Source organism: Hemicordylus capensis, chromosome 6 (assembly GCF_027244095.1).
Source record: "Hemicordylus capensis ecotype Gifberg chromosome 6, rHemCap1.1.pri, whole genome shotgun sequence".
Taxonomy (NCBI): domain Eukaryota; kingdom Metazoa; phylum Chordata; class Lepidosauria; order Squamata; family Cordylidae; genus Hemicordylus; species Hemicordylus capensis.
The window spans coordinates 114,712,654-114,726,520 of NC_069662.1; the positions used below are offsets into that span (position 1 = coordinate 114,712,654).

Sequence of the window (13,867 nt, forward strand, 5' to 3'; positions counted from 1 at the left end):
GTGGCCATTGATTTGGATTCTGCTTTGCTTGATTGCCAAGCATGGTTTAACATGATCTCTAAATGGTGCCAAAGAGTTAGCCCTAGAATATGGTGGTAATAGGTGACTAACAGCACAAGATATGCCATTTTCCAAATACTTAAGGGCATTTTCTGTCACAAAAATTGAAACCATTAAAGAACCAATTAACAAACTGCATTCTGGTATAACTATCAATTAGGGCTATAAACTTTAATCAATTTAATCAGTAGATTATCTCATTAAAGTGTTAGCCAATTAATCGGTTGGAATGAGGTTGAAAGGTTATTAAAAGCAGCTGCTCTAATAATGTAATTGCCCAAATAATTTAACCCTTGCATATGAAGACTATATTCTCTCTCCTTCTTCCACCCATCTGCTTCCACACTAATGTAGTCAATGCTTAAATAACGTTTAGTGAGCTGCCAGTACGCCTAAATTTGGTGACTTACCCCCACCCCTTTTAGTAGGAAATGACTTGACTAGCAAGCCAGAGGTTGCCAGTACGTATCCCCTCTGGCACCTATATTGGGCAGCAGTGATATAGGAAGATGTTGAAAGGCATCTCCTGTATTCTACCAAAGTCAGCCACAGGGCTCTTTGGTCACCAGGAGTCGACACCGACTCGTCAGCACACTTTACCTTTAATAATGTAAACCTTGCATATGAAGACTATATTCTCTCTCCTTCTTCCACCCATCTGCTTCCACACTAATTTAGTCAATGCTTAAATAATGTTTAGTGAGCTGCCAATACGCCTAAATTGGGTGACTCCCTCCCCACACTTTTATTACTACAGCATTATTAGCTGATGAGAAAAGGATCATTCTGAATTCTGACTGCAAAATACTGTCTTTGGAGACCCAGGTTCAAATCTCCATTTAGGTATGGAACTCACTGGATTACATTAGTACAGTCTCTCTCTCTCTCTCTCTCTCTCTCTCTCTCTCTCTCTCTCTCTCTCTCTCTCTCTCATAGGAATATTGTGAACCTAAAGTGGGGGGGACAAAACATGTATATTGCCCTGAGTTCCTTGGAAGGAGGATGGGATAAAAACATAAGAAATAAACCAATTCTCCTTTTCATTTTTTTTAGGATGGCTCTGGCACCTCCCAGCTACTGTTTTGTTGCATTTCCACCAGGTACTAAAGATAGTCTTGTTGTGTTTGGAAAAAATTCTGCACGGCCCAGGGATGAGGTACAGGAGGTAGTTTACTTTGCTGCTGCTACTCATGATCTGGGATGTAAAGTTGAGGTAAATAGTTTTATTCATACTTCATTTGTGGGTTTTACAAAGTCTTGAAATACATTTCCTGAAATTATCAATATTTTAACATTCTGAGTTTTTTTGGTTTTGTGTTTTTATTCCTCTCCTAGTCCATTTACTTTGCATTTCCAGTGGAAGCAGCCATATGTATTTGTTTCAGCAAAGACAAAATGTGTGGTAGCACCATAAAGACTAGAATTGTTTTTTACAAGTTTCTTTGTATAATATTGAATATTGAAATGAACTTGAATATAAATATTGAATATTGAAATGAACTTGAATATAATCCTAAGCTTATAGATCCACACACAAGTTGCAGCTCAAACCAGAGACAGGGGCAGAAGGGAAGTGGTGGGGACAGAGATAGTTGGGAGTTACTGATGTTCTTTTGGCATCTTAGTCAAATATTTGTACAACTTTACCCAAGAACTGATGTGTATATTGAGCAACAGGGAATGTTTTATTTTGAGAGTAACAGTATTGCCTAGAACTTTCCCCAGGTAGAAAGGAGTTTTACTTTGGGCCAACAGTGTCAAAGGCTATTCAGTAGGTAATTGATACAGCAAGTAAAATACTCTCTGTTGTATAGATAAAGGTCACCACTCGATATTAGAACTGATGTCTCTATGTACTCTGGACAGAATCTCAGCTGACACAAGTCCATTGATCTTGTACCATCTAGCTGCACTTTAGAGCTGCAAGGTAGCTATTCTTTCTATTCTTTTCCAATAAAGATGAGTGGAAATGGTTTACTAGTTGGCAGCCAGCTAGGGTAGCAATCTTCATGGTAGTTTCTTTAGCAGGGACTAGATAATCACAGATACCACCTAATGGCACAGCGTGGAAGTAACTTGCCTAGGGAGCAAGAGGTTTCTAGTTCGAATGCCGGCTGGTATGTTTCGGGAAACACCTATATCGGGCAGCAGCTATATAGGAAGATGCTGAAAGGCATCGTCTTATACTGTGTAGGAGATGGCAGTAGTAAACCCCTCCTGTATTCTACCAAAGAAAACCACAGCGCTCTGTGGTCTCCATGAGTCGACACCAACTCGACGGCACAACTTTGCTTTTACTTTAGATAATCGTAGTATAAAGGCTTCAAGGTGCCTTATACTCCTATAGGGGAACAATAAGGAACAATGGTATCAGTTTCTCCAAAATTGCCTTCATTGAGCAGAATAGGCATGGATACAACTTACACAAAGTACTTCTAAGTTCATTTTTTCATAGATAGTCACCTACGTATATTTCCCCTTATCCACCTATATGCTGAGCTGTGTATCCTGTTTGCATCTTCAGAAATGTACATAAATACCTGTTATATTATAGATATATCTGATGGTGGTATTTATGAGGGTCAGATTACATAATGACAAACTTTGTATCTGTCTAGTGCTACATTGTAGGCTATGGAATGTAAGAACAAAGTCAGAGGTTTCAAAATGCCAATTACTATTTATGTAATGCATTGCGTAGTGCTGAAATTCGGATAAAATTTAGAGCAGGCAGGCTGAATGGGTTATTGTATCATTTTACTCTTCATTTCTTAGTACCTAGGACACACTACTATAGTACTTTCAGACTCTCTTTCCAAGAAAGTGCACGTTTCACAATTTTATTGCCATTGTGTAAACTGTGATAGTGAAATACTATCAGATCTTAGCCAGGTCCCTTAAACTGCAAAGTTTGTGCTACAACAGAGAAAGCTGGAAGCGTGTACTCTTTCATGCGGTGTAAAAAGTATGCTAGATTTCTTCTAACTTGTACAAAGCCTAGGGTGAAATGATATTTCATGGCTTACAATAGAAATCTGAACTGTGAATTTTCCTGTTAACAGTTATTTGAGGGACAGAAGATAATTTGATTTTTCAGAATGCCATGTCAAGATGTACCCTTAGGATTTGTGAGATGTGATGGAAGAGGGAGGGAGGTCTCTTGCAGATCAAACCAGGTGGCTCAAAGCCTTTCCCCAGTAACTGTGTGTGAAGAAGAGGCTGCAGTAATGGGCATTGTTCTGCATTGGCCAGTAGTATAGAAGCTGTGTTGGTTGATAGAACAGGGAGCAGAACTGATCACTAATCAGCTGTTCAGTTTAGTACTGTTCACCTGACAGGAGAATAGATTCCGAGACAGATGACCCAGCTCCTCTCTTGCCCTCTCTTAAGGCTGCTGATAAATACCATGCTGGCATAGTACAAATGTTTTATATATGTGATCTGTAAGGATTCAAGATCTGAAAGCAACAGTGACAATAAGATGAAGATGTTACAGTAGTCAGAAGCAGGAATCAAAAGTGCACTTGAAGAGTGCAAAAGGAGGTCTGCACAAAGATAATTTTCCATTTGATAATCAGATGATCTCAAAATAAATACTATTTATTCTTCTGGTGTTAATACCAAGCTACTGTGCCTTAAAATAACTGTTGACTAGCAGACATTTTCTGTTTTGTTTATTATAATAAAGAGCACTGATTGTTTTCTTCCTACAGTACTACAGTATAGTCCCAGCACTGCCAGTCTTAACACCAATTGAATCAGATTGTGGTTTGTACAACAAAGACATTACTAAGAAAAGCAGTATTCTATGCTCTCCAATTAAAGAATATCCCAGAATTAAAATAAATAAATGAAAAGGATGCATGCACACTTTTCCGAAAGTATGATCAATGTTTTGAGATGTGGTGTTAATAACTTGTGTATCCTAAGCTTTTGCAAGCTTAATTGAAACATTTGCTGTAAAATCAAACTGACTTATTTTCCACTAGTGCTGATTCATATATTGCTCTTTCCCCAATACTTCCACTTTGTTTTGAAATATAATGGAGAGTGACAAGGGGTAAATCTGTTTCAAAGAAACTGAATACATATCACCTGCCCATGTAGTCTTTTTCCTCCCCCCTCCCCCCACTGGTATATGGGCAAATACTAGTATCTCATCTGTTTTTCAGTCAAATCAAGTAATTTCTGGGACTGGGGAGGGATTTAGTATACAGTGGTGGACAGCCAGAGCAATCTACCAGTCTCGCACCTGGAAGACATGCACACGCAGTTAAGAGTTTTCCCACTACCACTGTGGCCATGCAGATTCAGGCATGTAGCAAGGGGAAGTGAATTTTGATTATTTGCTTTTTAAGTGCCTTTTTTGCCAGGCCTTTGCCCTTTGATTTTTTGATTTTATCTTTTAAATTATTGCTATTGTTATTGTTGTTCACCACCTAGAGTCTTTGGAAGAGGTGGTATACAATACATTTTAAATAAATAAATAAATAAAATAAGTGCCCTGTCTTATCCAAAAATATGTCCTGAGAAGACTGAATGACCTTCAAGGTCATATTTTCAGGGTACTTTCAAGCAAACTGTCAAATTTGTCACTGCCACAACAGCAGTAGAGAAGCAGTTCTCTGGTGTGGACTGCTCTGGATGTCAGCCACTGCCCCAGACAATTCTGAAAGTTACCACTTGCTTACTCACCTGTGGCAGGTAAGGACTATCTTAAAAAGTGACATGTAAGTAAGAGAAATACTATACCACTTGTGGAGAAATGCCATCTGATTCAGTGAGGTCTTTCCCCCCCGTATAGTGCACGTATATTGAGATTGACCAGGTTCCCAAGACTCATGCAGTTGCACTGAGTAGACCTTCGTGGCTATGGGGGGCAGAAATGGGAGCCAATGAATATGGAGTCTGCATTGCAAACGAAGCTGTCATCGCCAAAGAGCCAGCCTGTGAAACCGAAGCACTCCTAGGAATGGATCTTGTCAGGTGGGTGGTTAATGATCACATTGTGGATTAATCATTTGGTCCAGTTAATGTTCTGAGCAGTGCATCAGCAGAACTAGTGCTAAATATTCATGATGTAGTAATTAATCATCTACTTGTTTCCGGAATGACCACACTATCTATTTGAGCACAAACTGCAAGTTGAGTAACATTGTTGCTTTAGGCACTTTAAACATGAAAAAATGCACGCAGCTTTTCTTTCCACTCACATAGGACTTAAATCAGATGGAGGATGAATTGGTAGTGGGGAAATTTATATTTTCTCTAAAGAATATAGTTTAATGTTTGGGATGGGTATTTTTATTGCAGAACACAGCGGGTGTTTTAATTACCTATATGGCAGGGTTGGTTCTCCTCTCTTTATCCAGCTAGTACCTTGGGAGGTTCAAAATTCCATATGGATGCCTAGATTTAGACTTTGTGTGGCTAGTCAATTAAATATCTTTTACTCTTTATATACACTATTACTATTTTTGTATCTTTCTTATGAATGGGGTTTTTTTTTGGATGGATAAGATCTTGTTTGTAAACATGTATGTTTGCTGGAATCTCAGAGATGTAACATTTTCCATTTTAACTTATAATACCAATAAAATTTTATTTTATTTTTTAGCTTAATATTTTTATTGTCATTTTAATTGTATGTTTTTTAACTTTTGTAAACCGCCTTGGGATTGTTTTTAATGAAAGGCGGTATATAAATGTAACAATCAATCAATAAAAAACATTTAAAAATCTAAAGAAAAGAAAAAATGCATACATTGTAACTTTTGAAGTACAATACAAGAGTTTATTTGCTGTAAGTAAGTGGGTTGGAACCAGCGTGGCCCGTAACAGGGGAATCCCAGATGTTGTTGACTACAACTCCCAGCATCTTCAGCCAAAGGCTATTGTAGCCGAGAATGCTGGTAGTTGTCAGCATCTGTGATTTCCTGCTACAGGGAAGACTGGTTGGAACACACTTTAACAGTATCATGTGTGAAGTGGCCTTCTTGCTTGAGAATCCAGAAGGAGCAAATATACATTGCCAAGCCCTTGTTAATTTATGAGAAGAAATAGCAATGGAGTCCTCAGACTGCATGTGTCTGTAACTATTGACACTGCACTCCTGAAAATGTTTTTTCTTCTGTCTTTGCAACTGTCTTTAAATAATCAGGGGTGGGAGGGAGAGGGTAGTGAGAACTTATTCCTGCTTCTGCTTATTAGGTCTGATGGCTTTTAGAGCAGGCATGACCCTGTTGTTTCCCACTGTGCCCTCCTCTGAGAGCCTTCCTAGAAGACCATTGACCTAACTGTCAAGACAGGCGGTCAGAGGGCCCATATTAGGCTATGACTTAGAATTTAGTGAGGTTATAGGTTGTTCCATACAATATCTACCTGTACTGTGGTCCTGGGGAACTCCAGGGCAGACAGGTAATGGTTCTGTTCTTAGTTTGTCCTAGGGACTTCTTGGGGTGAACTGCACAGATGATATATTGCTGGACACTCCTTTCTCTAGCTTTTGGGGGTTAGAAGGGGTTTAATCTGTCATCATTGGGAGATGGAAGCCAAACAGATCTATTCTGTGGAGGTCTGCTGGGTTCCTGCTTCAGTTCCTGTACTGCTAGGGAACACTTGCTTATTAAGAAACCTAAGTCCTATTCTGTTGGATGAATTTCTCATCTGGCAGTTCCATGGCTGACTACAGGGAGTCTTTTTAGGGTGTGCTACAATTTCCCTGCCACACCTAGCCAGCCCTCCTTAATATCTGGAGCATCTGTTTTAAAACAGTGCTTGATAGCGCAGGCTATGCCAAATCTTTAAAATGTAAGCTCTACCTACCTACTGGGTTCTGAATGTGATATTTGGGGGACTACCAAATATGTTGGTGCAAACTTGCCTTTTGATTGAATAGAATGATCTTATTAGGGAGTGAACTGCCAGGATGCAGAAAGCAAGAATACTGTCTAGTGTATGTGTTAAAGGAGCAATTACTTTGTAAATATGCACACCCTGTGAATTTTCTTTTATCCTTCATTGAAAAACACGCTTCTGTGGCTTAGAATTGCTTACTTTTATGCCTGGGAGGAAGGAAAAAAACCTGGAATAATTAAATCATTGTAGTCCTGCTCCAACTCATGCATTCCAATTGAAGCCATTGCCATACAGTTGAATGCTGCAAATCAGGCTTAGAAATCCTTTTATTCAAGGCCAATTTGATAGACGTGATTACTCTGACCAGCCTCTATAAGACGGATGAAATTATTTTACTGCCAAGAGAAATATCATGGCAAGGATGGAAAAGAGAAAGATGGCAAGGAAATATGGCATTGAGTTTGTAGTTTCTAATGCGGACTTCAAGATTGTGAACTGCCCAGGGCAGTTTGTATAGGGCAGTATATAAATGTACTAAATAAAATAAATAAGACTCTGACAGAGCTTGATTTAAGCTTTTCTCCACTGAATTCTCACCCCAAGTTGTCAAAAAGATTTGTTAACAAACTTGTCTGTCTTTAATTCTTTTTTTCCTTTTTTGGGGTGTGTGGGATGATCTCTCTAAGAATGAACAGTGGCTGACATTCTGCACAGTGGAACATTGGTATTATGGACCTGCTGGAGTTGCTGCACAATGTGAAAGGCAGGCAGATGGTGTAGCATGACAGGGCATCTGCGGAACAACTTAAAACAGCATCTGGGCAGTCATGCAGTGCTACTTCCATTGTTTCCAGTGTCAATGATATCTTCCTACATGCTCGATCCTCATTGGATAGGGAGTTCAATGTTCAAGGCTGAAAGATGATCAAGGATTTGTCAGGATTCCAGCTGGTCTGTCTTCATGGCAGTGATTATTCAGGTGGCAATTTCACACTTCTTAACAGCAGAACAGGAAGTGTTATTGATTATATATTGTTTTCAAGGTACTTGCTGACCCAGAGAGTATCCCACAACATCTTAGACCAGACATCACCATTTACCTATAACGTCCCTTCCTCTGCAATGCCTATGTCTGCAAGTTTTAGCAATGAATATCACAGAGGGCACCATAGCTGGTAGCCAGTGTCTGAAATGGTCTATAGCAGGGATTCTCAACCTTGGGTCCCCAGATGTTGTTGGACTTCAACTCCCATAATCCCCAGCCCCAGTGGCCTTTGGTTGGGGATTATGGGAGTTGAAGTCCAACAACATCTGGGGACCCAAAGTTGAGAACCTCTGGTCTATAGCAGTCCATCCAAGAGCAGCTATACAGCTCAAACATGCTAGATTTACGCCAACAGGCTTTAGAAGGACTCACTAATCCTAGGGACACTGTTTCCAATGTAGCACTGCCCAGCTGCCCAGACACTGTCATGCTATATCTCCAGGGCTGCCTTTCATATTGTGTGGCAGTCCTGTTGGGCCCCCCAAACCAATATTCCACAGTGCAAAATGTCGGCTAGATTAAGTAACACTTATGTTAGCCAAATAACTATTCCTGCTGTCTGTAACTGTTCAGGGAAAGACTTGAAGGTAGAGCGCATCTTTTCACATAGAGGAGGTCCCAGGCTCCTTCTCTGTCATCCCCAGGCAGGGTAAAGAAAGACCTCTGTCTGGAATGCTGAAGAGCCTCTGTCCGCCATTGTAGACCCAAGTAGAGGGACCATTGGTCTGACCCAGTGAGGAGATTCTCACGATCGGCAAGAAGCGGGCTAAGGGAGCCTAGCCCACTTTTTGCCGATCGTCTACTGCCATGGGAGCCATGCGGCTCCCGGCAGCAAACCTCCCAAAGTACCCCTCCCCTTAGCCGAGGATAACGAAGCGAGCGCTCTGTTAACCTCATCTTTCTGATTGTTTATTGCCATGGTAACACATGAGGAGACCCCCGCCAGGAGGCTGAAACAAGCCTCCCGGCCCTGCGGATCTCTTTGGGATGCCCTGCACACTTGCGCGGAGCATCCTGGAACTTCCGGGGGCCGCTTGGCCCCGGATCCCCCACCGGCTCCGTGATGCAGCCGGCAGTTGTATGGGCAGCCGATCCGGCCACCCAGGGCTGCCGGCGTTCTTGTCTGCGAGGAGAGTGGGCTAAGCCTGCTCTCCCCACTAACCCCATTCAGGTGAGTCTCACCGATTGTGAGACTTGCCTTAGTGTAAAGCAGCTTGATATATGTGTAAGGTTTGATTTCCCATATGGAAAGATCCAGTTGTGTTAATCTGGATTAGTTGGGAAGTCAATTTCCCAAGTGAGAGATTTGAAATACATTGAATAAGCTAGTTGTCAGTATGTTAAGCTGCTTTTCCCTGTTCACCTCTTGAATGAAGACTTATATGCTGAAAGAATCTATCATTTCTTGACTTTGGCAAAAGCTATGGATTTTATTTCATTATCCCAAATCTCCTTGACTATTCAACACAGAAATAGGAGGAGCAGGGTACTAATTTAGATGGGAGTAAATCAGCTTATAGTCCAATATTTCAGTGCAAATAGAATTCCTTAGCTGTTAGCAGTAAGTGCAAACCCAAGTTAAACAAAGTTATGGGAGTTTTAAAAGCAGTAATTCTAACAACATTTTTGTTTAGTTCTTATTATAGGAGTTAGCTTGGGTGGAAAGGAAATTAGGACTGTCTAAGAACTGGTTCAAGGAGTCTTAATCCTGGGTCTTGGAGTTTCATTCGTCTTTATGTCAACAGCTGTAAAGATTTTTATTTTATAATTTATAATATTGTTATACCATTTCTCAGTTAAAGTGGTTTATCATTCAAAAAATAATAATAAATTCATTTATTAAACAATTTATATGCCACCACTCTTTATATATGAATTCATGGCCTTACAATATAATTCATTTAATAATGCACAATAACCTCTAAAACCATAGAAACACAGGATTTAATTTTTAAAACTATCAAAGAATAATAGCATTGGCAGAAACAATAGCAAGCAGCAATCTAAAGCCGGATTTAAAAATGGAGAAAGCAGACAAGTAAACCATGCAGCCACCAAGTGCCCCATTAAAAATTCTGGAGCATAAAATGGTCTTTGTGTGTCATCTGATCAATAAACAGTTGGTGTCAACTGGTCTTGTGGTAGCCAGCATGACTTGTCCCCTTAGCTAAGCAGGGTCCACCCTGGTTGCATATGAAAGGGAGACTAGAAGTGTGAGTACTGTAAGCTATTCCCCTTAGGGGATGGAACCGCTCTAGGAAGAGCAGAAGGTTCCAAGTTCCCTCCCTGGCTTCTCCAAGATAGGGCTGAGAAAGATTCCTGCCTGCAATCTTGGAGAAGCCGCTGCCAGTCTGTGAAGACAATACTGAGCTAGATAGACCAATGGTCTGACTCAGTATATGGCAGCTTCCTATGTAACTTGCCTGGGAGGGTTACATTGCCATAATTGAAAAGACCCTCTCCTCTCCAACCTCTGAAGATGGAGAAGGCCCTTGGAAGCAGATTACAGCCCCATTCAGATGCAACACTAAACCATGATTTAGCATTACCAGATTGTGCTATGACAAGTCGCTTTTTCCTCCACTGAATGTCCTCCTCTTGAAGCAAGTGGCTTCTCCAAAACAGTCTGTTGTTGTTTTGTAGAAGCCACTTGTCCCAAGCCAAAACCAACTGTTTTATAGAAGTACAAATGCTCCTCATCTGCTATAAATACTCTTTAACATTGCAGATTGCATTGACTTTGCAGAGAGCTCATCTGTACCTGCTATCTACCTACTACTAATAGTATCCTCTCCTTTCCACTGCTTTTTCAGCATCTTCTTGCTATTAGCATGCAAATGTTTATAGCATTGCCCTGCTTTTCCTGCCTTTCTATTCTTTTCAAATATGCATATTTTGTATACTGTAAGGTGGAGATCATAAGCACACAAACAAGCTTAGGTTCCCTTACAGCTGACCACTTGAAATGTGTGGATCCTAACCCAGTCTGTGCCTGTTGTTATTTTTGAGGAGAAGATGCTGTGCGCTCTCACTGTCTGTCTCTCTTAACAAGAAAGCCCATCTTATTTATTTTACTTAATATACCCACTCACAAAGATGATTATTATTTTACAAGAAACCCCAAGCATGTAACAGCAACATGTTAAGATTTTTAAAGGTTCTTCCTTCAATGAAAATAAAAATTATGGCCTATTTCTAAACTTTGTAAAGATATTCCCACTAGTGGCTGCAGTTGACACTTGCCTTCAGGCTATTGGATAACACTTCTTAACTGATGACCTTCAGAGCCAAAAGAATGACCCTTTCAAGCTCTGAGTTATGGTCCAAACAGCTACAATTGACTTCTGTTTGCCTTGTAATAGAATCTCCCTGGATACACTTATAAAAATGTATGAGCTTGTTAAAGAATCTACTGCTTTAAAAAAAATTCTTGATATATTTTCTAGCTGTGCTCATACAAAAACCCCATCCCACAGTATTATAAATGCTGTATTGGGAACAATTTAATGGGACAAGCACAAAAATGGAAGTTAGATCACTTGTTTTTGGTCCATATTACTTACTGCCTCTTGATTTCAAGCCTTTATATAAGAAAACTGGCTTCAAACTTAATTTTCTTACAGTTTTCTTCATATACAGGACTCTTGACCCAAAATGCATAACTCCCTGTCACTTAAAGTGTTTGTCTGTGTTATCTGGTCTTTAGCCTATGTATCACAGTCTGAACATAAGAAGAGTCTGCCTTGCTGGATCAGGTTTGAGGTCTATCTAGTCCAGAATCCTGTTTCCCACAGTAACCCATCAGATGCCTCTGGGAGGTCCACAAACATGAGATGAAGACATGCCCCCTCACCTGCTGTTGCTCCCTGCATCTGGTATTCAGAGGTATCCTGCCACTGGACCTGGATGTAACCTATAGTCGTCTAGACTGATAGCCATTTATCTATCTATTTATCTTATCTTATCTTATCTTATCTTATCTTATCTTATCTTATTTATTATTAAAACTTTTATACTGCCCTTCCAAAAGGCTCAGGGCGGTTTACATTAAAACACCATTAAAATCAGTTAATAATTATAACAAAAATTATAAAAGCATAAAACAATGATTAACAATTAAAAACATCATAAAACTGCAATTAAATAATCAGAACAATTTAAAAACAAATTTTAAAAGGCTGAGAAAGCCTGGTTAAAGAGATGTGTTTTCAGAAGTTTTTTTAAAAACTGCCAGAGATGGGGAGGATCATATCCCAGCAGGGAGCGCATTCTACAATCTCTGGGCAGCAGCCGAGAAGGCCCGTCTCTGTGTAGCCACCAAATGAGTTGGCGGCAACTGGAGACAGACCTCCTCAAGTGACCTCAATGGGCGGTGGGGCTCATAGCGAAGAAGACTCTCAAATACCATGGCATGTTTCTCTCATACAGCCATTGCAGTTTCTCTCATACAGTTTAGACAGTTTAGTCAGTTTCTGCTATGTGTCTTGTTTCCAATATTAGTTTTGAGGATCAAATGCTAATTTTGAATGTAAAATAGTGCTTAGTGGGTTTTGTATTTTTTTAAAAAAATTTGGAGGAATATTAGAAGGCACTGACAGGGTGAAGCTGTGCTGGTTCAAGAAAGGCCTAACTAAAATGGTTTCGAGAAGGGACTGAAGACCAGGAAGGCATTGCTTTGCGAGAAAGAGAGGACGAGAAAAGGTGTGGAAGCCAGACAGAGAGAGAAGGAAACAAGATAATCAAACAGCAAGTGAAGTTCCATTGAATGTCAAGACTGAGAAAGGGAATAAGAGCAGAGAAGAGATAAGATGCAAACTGATGGTGATGAGCCTTAAGTGAAAGCATGTTTGTGTGGGAAATGGGGGAAGTGATGAGAGAAAGGTGGAACGAGGAAAGCACTGGATGGAAGAAGCAAGGATTCCATCTCAACCAATTCAGATGGCAGTGAAAAATGGGAGAGTATTGGAGATGTAGAATGGACAGAAGGTAAGATGTCAGAGATGGAAAATGGATTTAGTACAAATACATGAGAAGAAACCCAGGCCGAACAGCTGGAAGAGATTAGATATTTCTTCGATTTGGTGGCTGGCATTCCACAGAGCAGCACGCTGGCGTATGGTACCTGCTGGGACTGCTACACACGTCAGACAGTCCCAATGGTGTTGCACAACAGAGGAGTTGCACAATGACTTAAAATGGTGTATGTACAGTTGCACAATGCTACTTCCATAATTTCCAGTGCAAGTAGTGCTGTATAACTGGAGCAACTGCCCTGTTGCGCAACACCATTGGAGCTGTCTGTTGCATGCAGCAGATCTGGCAGTTACATAGGACTGGTGTCTTCTCCAATTGGCATTTTTGGAGAACATAGGAAGCTGCCTTATACAGAGTCAGACCATTGGTCCATCTAGCTCAGTATTACCTACACAAACTGGCAGCAGCTTTTCCAAGGTTGCAGGCAGGAGTCTCTCTCTCAGTGCTATCTTGGAGAAGCCAGGGAGGGAACTTGGAACCTTCTGCTCTTCCTAGAGCGGTTCCATCCCCTAAGGGGAATAGCTTACAGTACTCACACTTCTAGTCTCCCTTTCATATGCAACCAGGGTGGACCCTGCTTAGCTGAGGGGACAAATCATGCTTGCTACCACAAGACCAGCTCTTCACCTATTAAGAAATGCCAGTGTGGGGGTTTGGACACTTGGTGAGAAGAAGTGGCAGAAGGATGAGAGAAGTGCTGATAGAAAAAGCCCATTAAAGTGCTGTCTGCTAAGTCTGAGTTAACATTTGACTTAGCTCTACAGTGGGGAGACCTGGAAGTCCTGGAAGAAGCTCTGGTTAGTAATAGCAAGGATTTGTTTTTGTTTTGTGGCTACTTCTGTTGAAGCCTTTTGTAAATACTTATGTTAG

The 13,867-nt window shown here is 40.6% G+C and overlaps 1 protein-coding gene across 3 annotated transcripts in view; it reads left to right on the forward strand.

Moving 5' to 3' along the window:
- SCRN1 (secernin 1) overlaps nucleotides 1-13,867 on the forward strand; it is a 45,853-nt gene that overhangs the window by 10,267 nt on the left and 21,719 nt on the right. For all 3 annotated transcript variants that reach the window (XR_008310083.1, XM_053263319.1, XM_053263318.1), the window contains exons 2-3: nucleotides 1,114-1,273; nucleotides 4,865-5,046. Coding sequence is in view for 2 of the 3 variants with exons in the window: in XM_053263319.1 (XP_053119294.1) it covers nucleotides 1,115-1,273; nucleotides 4,865-5,046 (341 nt within the window). In the remaining variant the exon portion in view is untranslated. The remainder of the gene's footprint in view (nucleotides 1-1,113; nucleotides 1,274-4,864; nucleotides 5,047-13,867) is intronic.